This window comes from Thermobia domestica, chromosome 4 (genome assembly GCF_964235325.1).
Source record: "Thermobia domestica chromosome 4, izTheDome1.hap1.1, whole genome shotgun sequence".
Classification (NCBI taxonomy): Eukaryota; Metazoa; Arthropoda; class Insecta; order Zygentoma; family Lepismatidae; genus Thermobia; species Thermobia domestica.
This window is the reverse complement of record NC_137457.1, coordinates 301,900,626-301,906,625: the sequence shown is the minus strand read 5'-3', so window position 1 is coordinate 301,906,625 and position 6,000 is coordinate 301,900,626. Positions and strand designations below refer to the sequence as shown.

General features: G+C 39.7%; 1 protein-coding gene across 1 annotated transcript in view; it reads right to left on the bottom strand.

Moving 5' to 3' along the window:
- Window positions 1-352: 352 nt before the first annotated feature.
- LOC145684253 (chitinase domain-containing protein 1) overlaps window positions 353-6,000 on the bottom strand; it is a 42,007-nt gene continuing 36,359 nt past the window's right edge. Inside the window, exon 9 of the mRNA XM_081756376.1 lies at window positions 353-2,043. Within this exon, the coding sequence (XP_081612502.1) occupies window positions 1,902-2,043 (142 nt within the window). The 3' untranslated portion in view covers window positions 353-1,901. The remainder of the gene's footprint in view (window positions 2,044-6,000) is intronic.

The following is a 6,000-nucleotide window of genomic DNA, read 5'->3' as shown; positions in this document are numbered from 1 at the left end:
TTTCGGAAATCCCTTCTTACACTCTCTTTCACCTCTACATCATGGTGTACTTCATTTTGTATTTTTGTTTTTAATTTCAATGCACCTAGGTTACGGTCCCAGTTTGTGAAATAAAATCCTGGGATCTAATTGTTAGCTCAATTCCCATTTGTGTTGTTTTAACTCAGCTACAGAGCTAACGACGCCATGCCTACACAATATTATTATTACAGGAAAGTATTGACTGATAGGGAATGACACTTTCCTTGTTCTTACGCTTTCGTTTCTGGATCAGGTCACGCATTCTTATATTTTACAAAAAAGAGATGCCAAATTGGATAAAAACGTTCAATATAAAATAAATTAAGTGACATTTAGCAAACGAGTGGAAAACTATATTCCAAATATAATATGTACAATCACATGTAATACTGAACAAAATTCAGGCTGTACATATACGTCATTAAAAGAAGTAGGAACAATATCACAAAATTCGGAATGAAATCACACAAAGGTTGTCCGAAAAAGAACTCTTATTTAAGACTTTTAGTCTACGTACTTTCTGCATGGATCACGATACAAAAGTGGCACTATTCTAGTTGCATCGGACACTTTGTTTACCAGATAGTTGTAAGAAAAAAAATCTTTAATGAGACTTGTCACTCCTGGATATACTTACGGACCAATACCTTTTCAGACAATACACGTGAAGTGGTTTTGGTTTCTAGTAGAATGCTGCAAATGTATACAGACTACGCTCAACAAACGATTCACACGAAAAGGAATAAAGAAAGGTGATGCAGTAGTATTTTGATCCCAATCGGCTACTTTATAATCAATGTAAGAATACTCTCTGTTTGAAGGATATATAGTTAGGGGCACGAGTTTGATATATATAAATCAAACTAAAGGAAAATCCGTAACCAAACTTCCTATGAGTAGGAAAATTTTGGTGTCTTCTGAAAACATACACACAAGTTACATTTAAGCATTAAACATAAGCATGTTACATGTTTCCGCATTTTCTTTCTTCATTGTTGTACGTTTGTCACTTATCACCAGTCTATGCCACTGGCTAGCTAATTAAAACGGCTTCTCCCCATCCAGTTGCGATAGTCGATAGGTAACACGCAACATTTGTTCAATAGCCATGTCCGAATCATCCAAAATACACCGTTCATGCCACATTCTACCGTTCCGTCAGCGCAGAACGCGTTTTTAAATTAATGGAAACGTATTTTTAAAATTTTGCGTTATTTCGCGTATTGTTACAAATTTCGCGCAAAACTGTCAATATTGCGTTTTATCGCGCAACGGAAACCAATGAAAACATACTCAGAATATCATAAAACGTCAAGAAACTAAAAAGTACTTAATTCTGACGCATTTCGTTTTATCGCGCATTGCGAAAAACTCGTGCCTCTATATACAGCTTGGCCCAAAAGTAGGTATTGCTCCCTGCATTGATCAAGTATAACATTCTAGTTTATGGGTTTATTTGTAAGAAACTTAAGATGTAAGTAAAAACACATTAAGAACAAATAATAAAGAAACCAAGTCTACTTGATGGGCAACAATAAGAAATGATGTAAAATACAATACTGTACTGTATACCTACTTTTGGGCCACCCTGTATAGTCCTTGCTCACCTGCGCCCCTTAGAATAACAGCACCATAAACCGAACTGCCATGAGTATAGTATTCACCTGAGTGCAATTGAGCTTTAATTCCCTTTTAATCTCTGCATAGCTGCAATGGTGCTAGCAGTTACACTAAAATATAATCAAATTTGTAACATTGCGTTTAAGTAATATGTGTCACAGATATACTTTTATTTCCTCCATCCTGTAAGTTCTTTTTCGGACGTCCTGTAAGTTTAACAGTCGCCATTTCTTTTACAGTTTGAAAAACTTATGCTTCTCTTAGAGCAAATCATAGAAGAAATCCAAGCCTTGTCCCAATTCCCATATTGAAACACCAGTACCAAGCTCCTGCGCCAATTCTAGTCTTTTCTTTATAGAGTATAACGTTGGATAAAACACTAAGTGCTTTCCTGTTTTAGTCCTGCGAAAGAAGAAGAAACAGAATTACAAACAAAATAATTAAAAAAAAAATAAATAAAAATACATAAACTTGTTAATCTACAGTCTCGAAACAATTTACAGAAGATTGCCCACGATAAAAAATAGTGCACTTTGGATCATTTACTTGGCTAGTACATCCCCTTTTGCATCTCCGATTGTGTTTCATATGACGGTCACGGACCCGAACTATCACCCGACAACGTAGTTTCTATTGCAGCTAATTGGGTAGAATGGTAAGGGGAATGTCTTGCCATACTGCTTTGCCAACTTTTCCGAAGACTTCAAGGTACGAAGCAAGTACCGGTTTGAAGAATCCAAATCCACAGTGGTCCATTGGTGAGGCGTCCGGGCATTTCCAGGAATGGACATAAAATAGTTTCACTCGAACTTCCGTCTCTATTACTCAAGGATGTTATAAATAGAGGATCTGCCTCCTATTAAATCGATGAAGCCAAAAAAAAAAAAAAAAAAAAACTGAGCATCGGCACGTCTCATTGGATACTCTCGTTTCTGCCATTGTCTGATTGGCTACTTTCGTTTCCGCCATGATTGTTGGCTCAAAACATTGCGAACCTATTGGGCAGAGTGGGCAGAGTAGGGGTGGCGAAACTGTGACGTATGGCTTCAAGATTTTGTTGTAAGGGCAGATCCTCTATTTATAAGATCCTTGCTATTACTGTCCTTCTCGAACATCTGGAATGATCGAGCGGTATGGCTGAAGGCCTTCATGTAGATCCATACACATGAGGTCTCGTTACTGTATAGGTGGGGCATAGCGTGTTATACACGATTCCACGACATGCTCCTGAAAGTAAGCTGCGTTGACTCTGGTGTTAAAAGGCACTTGAACAATTGGCAGCGTTACCTGACTGCAATATCCCCCCACCGCCCGAAATCCATTGCAAAACTTCTCCTTTGCACTGCAGCACGAAGTGAAAAGAACTCTTGTAGTCTGTCTGACGGTAGAAAATAGATCGAACTACGTTGGTCTCATTTACGTAGAGTCATCCGTCATTTATACACTCGTTTCCACTTGCCCCCTACGAGAATTTTCTGACGTTCATGAAGCTCTCCTGAATGTGACGCTCTGTATGGCGGTGTCCGCGCACTTCCAATTCGATTTTTTTCCGAATGATGTTAGAGGCTAAATCCTTTCAGATACCGTATCGTATGGTCAAACATCTTTGCGTTGAGGTTTTCCTGTGTCACTGCTCTCCTAATAGCGTGCACTATATTGGGGATACGTAGGGCTGGAGGCCGTGTTCTCGCAATTTTCGGTCGATTATGTACCGCACGGACCTGTTGAACACATCTTTGGATGATGAGACCCACCAGCTTTTCTGTCAATTAAACTCTTCTTTTTACCGTTTTACTATTGCTGAGTGGCTATAATGAGCGGCGGGAGGTCCATAAATGAACCCCCCAGAAAGTTGTCACTTTTACCTTCATCGTTCCACGGATGGTGCTCAATTGATATTGTTATCAAATACAGGCCCAGCGTAGACAGTAATACGTCGAGATATGACAGGGGTTCCATGCGTCTTCCGGAGGGCATGGCGACATGGAAGCGAAATGTAACTATTTTTATCTGGGCACCTTCTTCAACTATCTTCAATTCTGATGCGATATTTGTTGGACCGTTATCAGACTTCCAAGAATTTAAGAGCTTTCCTTCAGGGCTCCTAGTGGTCAGGGAAATCAGAAAACTCAGGGAAAATGATGCAGGTCAGAGATGCTCAGAGAAAAGACTGGAAATCAAGGAAATTTTATAAAATATATTTTTTCTAACATTAATTGTACACTAATTTCAGTTTAATGATCACAGTATGGGACGTTGTTCAGATTTTTGTGTGTGGTAAGTGGAATGTACGTATGAGCAATTGATTATTATTTGTCTCTGTAGAATAAATGTTCTCATATATAAATATTCACCTTTATTTATTCTCGTATATCAACGTCATCCGACACCTGTCATGAAAGTCAAGGAATTTCCTGCCAAAGGTCAGGGAGAAGCCAGGGAAATAGATTTCTCTAGATCAGTAGGAACCCTGTCCTTATACCTTGCTTCCGTGATAGGATACAATTTTCGTATCGATCGCATCATGTAAGAAGGGGGAGGGGGGGCTTAGTGGTAGAGCGTTCACCTCCGGTGCTTGGGATCCCTGGTTCGATCTCAGCGTGTGCACTTTGTGGTGGACAAACACCGTGCTCGTGCGTTTTTTCCCGGGGTTCTCCCGTTTCCTCCCACTTCCTTCATTCCACCATTTTACTCATCTCTCTTCACGGGGCCGCGGTGGCTCAGTGGTAGAGCGTTCACCTCTGGTGCTTGGGGTCCCGGGTTCGATCCCAGCCCCCGCCAAGTGAACTTTGTGGTGGACAAACACCGTGTGCGTGGGTTTTCTCGGGGTTCTCCCGTTTCCTCCCACTTTCTTCATTCCACCATTTCATTCATTACTCATCATCACCGTCTCCTTTAGCCTAACCGGCATAACCGTGGGACGTAAAACTCAAAGATTTCATTTCATTTTCATTTCATCTCTCATCATTACCGTCTTCTTTAGCCTAACCGGCATAACTGTGGGACGTAAAACTTAAGGATTTAATTTCATTTATCATGTAAGAACCGGAAAGCTACCTGGAGTAACAGTATGACTCCGGTCAAGAAAGTTAGAAATAATGGAGCTTGGGAGCCGATGCAGTTACTGACAACGCCTATTCATTTGAATATGAGCCAGTTGCATATTCGTGGCTGTAATGCCACAAGATATTTTTTGGATTACTTGATTTTACCTACAGTACCCACAGAATATACGTACAGACAAAACGTAAAATCTTATCTCACAAGAGGGCTGGACCAAAATGATGTTAATAACGCAAAAGAACGTTTTGTAGTTCAGGTTTACGAGGATTCTTATAAATAATTTTTTTCTGTTACTTATGTGATATGAAACATAAGTATAGGCAAATACTTTTGTTATTAAAATATTACAAAAATAAATGTTCCCATGAGAAAAGGAAATTAACAAATTATCATTGCTGTCCTCACATGCTACATGTATCAGATGAATTTGTACCGTATACGAGAGTTAAGTCGTAAGTCATAGTTCTTTTATTATTACAATTATTATTATTGTTGATTCATACGCACGCGCTCATGTTTCATCAACTGCAATTATGTATTTCAACACGACATACCCTTTTTCCTGAAATCTCTCCAGATTGATGCGGCATGTTTCGTAGCGAATCCATTTCTGTATCTCATTTAATTGATGTATCACCCATTTTGCACAAACTTTCCGCATGTTCAGATCTCGTAAAATGCAGTGCACTGTCTTTGCTGGAATCCCTGTTTGGGCTTCTAATTCCGAAAGTGTCCATAATCGCATAAGCATTATACCTTATTCCAGCACCATCACCCGTATATCCTTGTCCATGGACAGAGGACGCTCACTGCGCGGCAGATCCGCAGTAGACACTCTGCCTCGTTTGAAAGAAACTGTCCATATCGCCACTGTTTGACAGGGTACGACACGCGCACCTAGTGCTTCCCGTGATTCTGTGTGGCATTTCTGTGCATTCCTGCCGCGGAGAAATGCTGTTTTAACATACGCACGTTGTTCACTCTTCGTGATCTCCATTCAGTCGCTCACCTACTGCACTTCAAGGCGTGCTCAGACACGTAGCTCTACCCATATCCACCATTTGGTGGGACTACTTGACATTACATGCCATAAGCTTTCCAACGTGTATCTTCGATCCGTCGTGTTACGCTTTTTCGAAATTAAAAAAAAAAAAAAAAAAAAAAAAAAAAAAAAAAAAAAAAAATTAGTTGCCATGACTTAGAATGACTTAATGATTTAACCCTCGTGAACGGAAAATCAGAAATGGTCTCTTAAAGCCAAAATAATGCTCGAGCAGATTATGAATCATTTTCTTC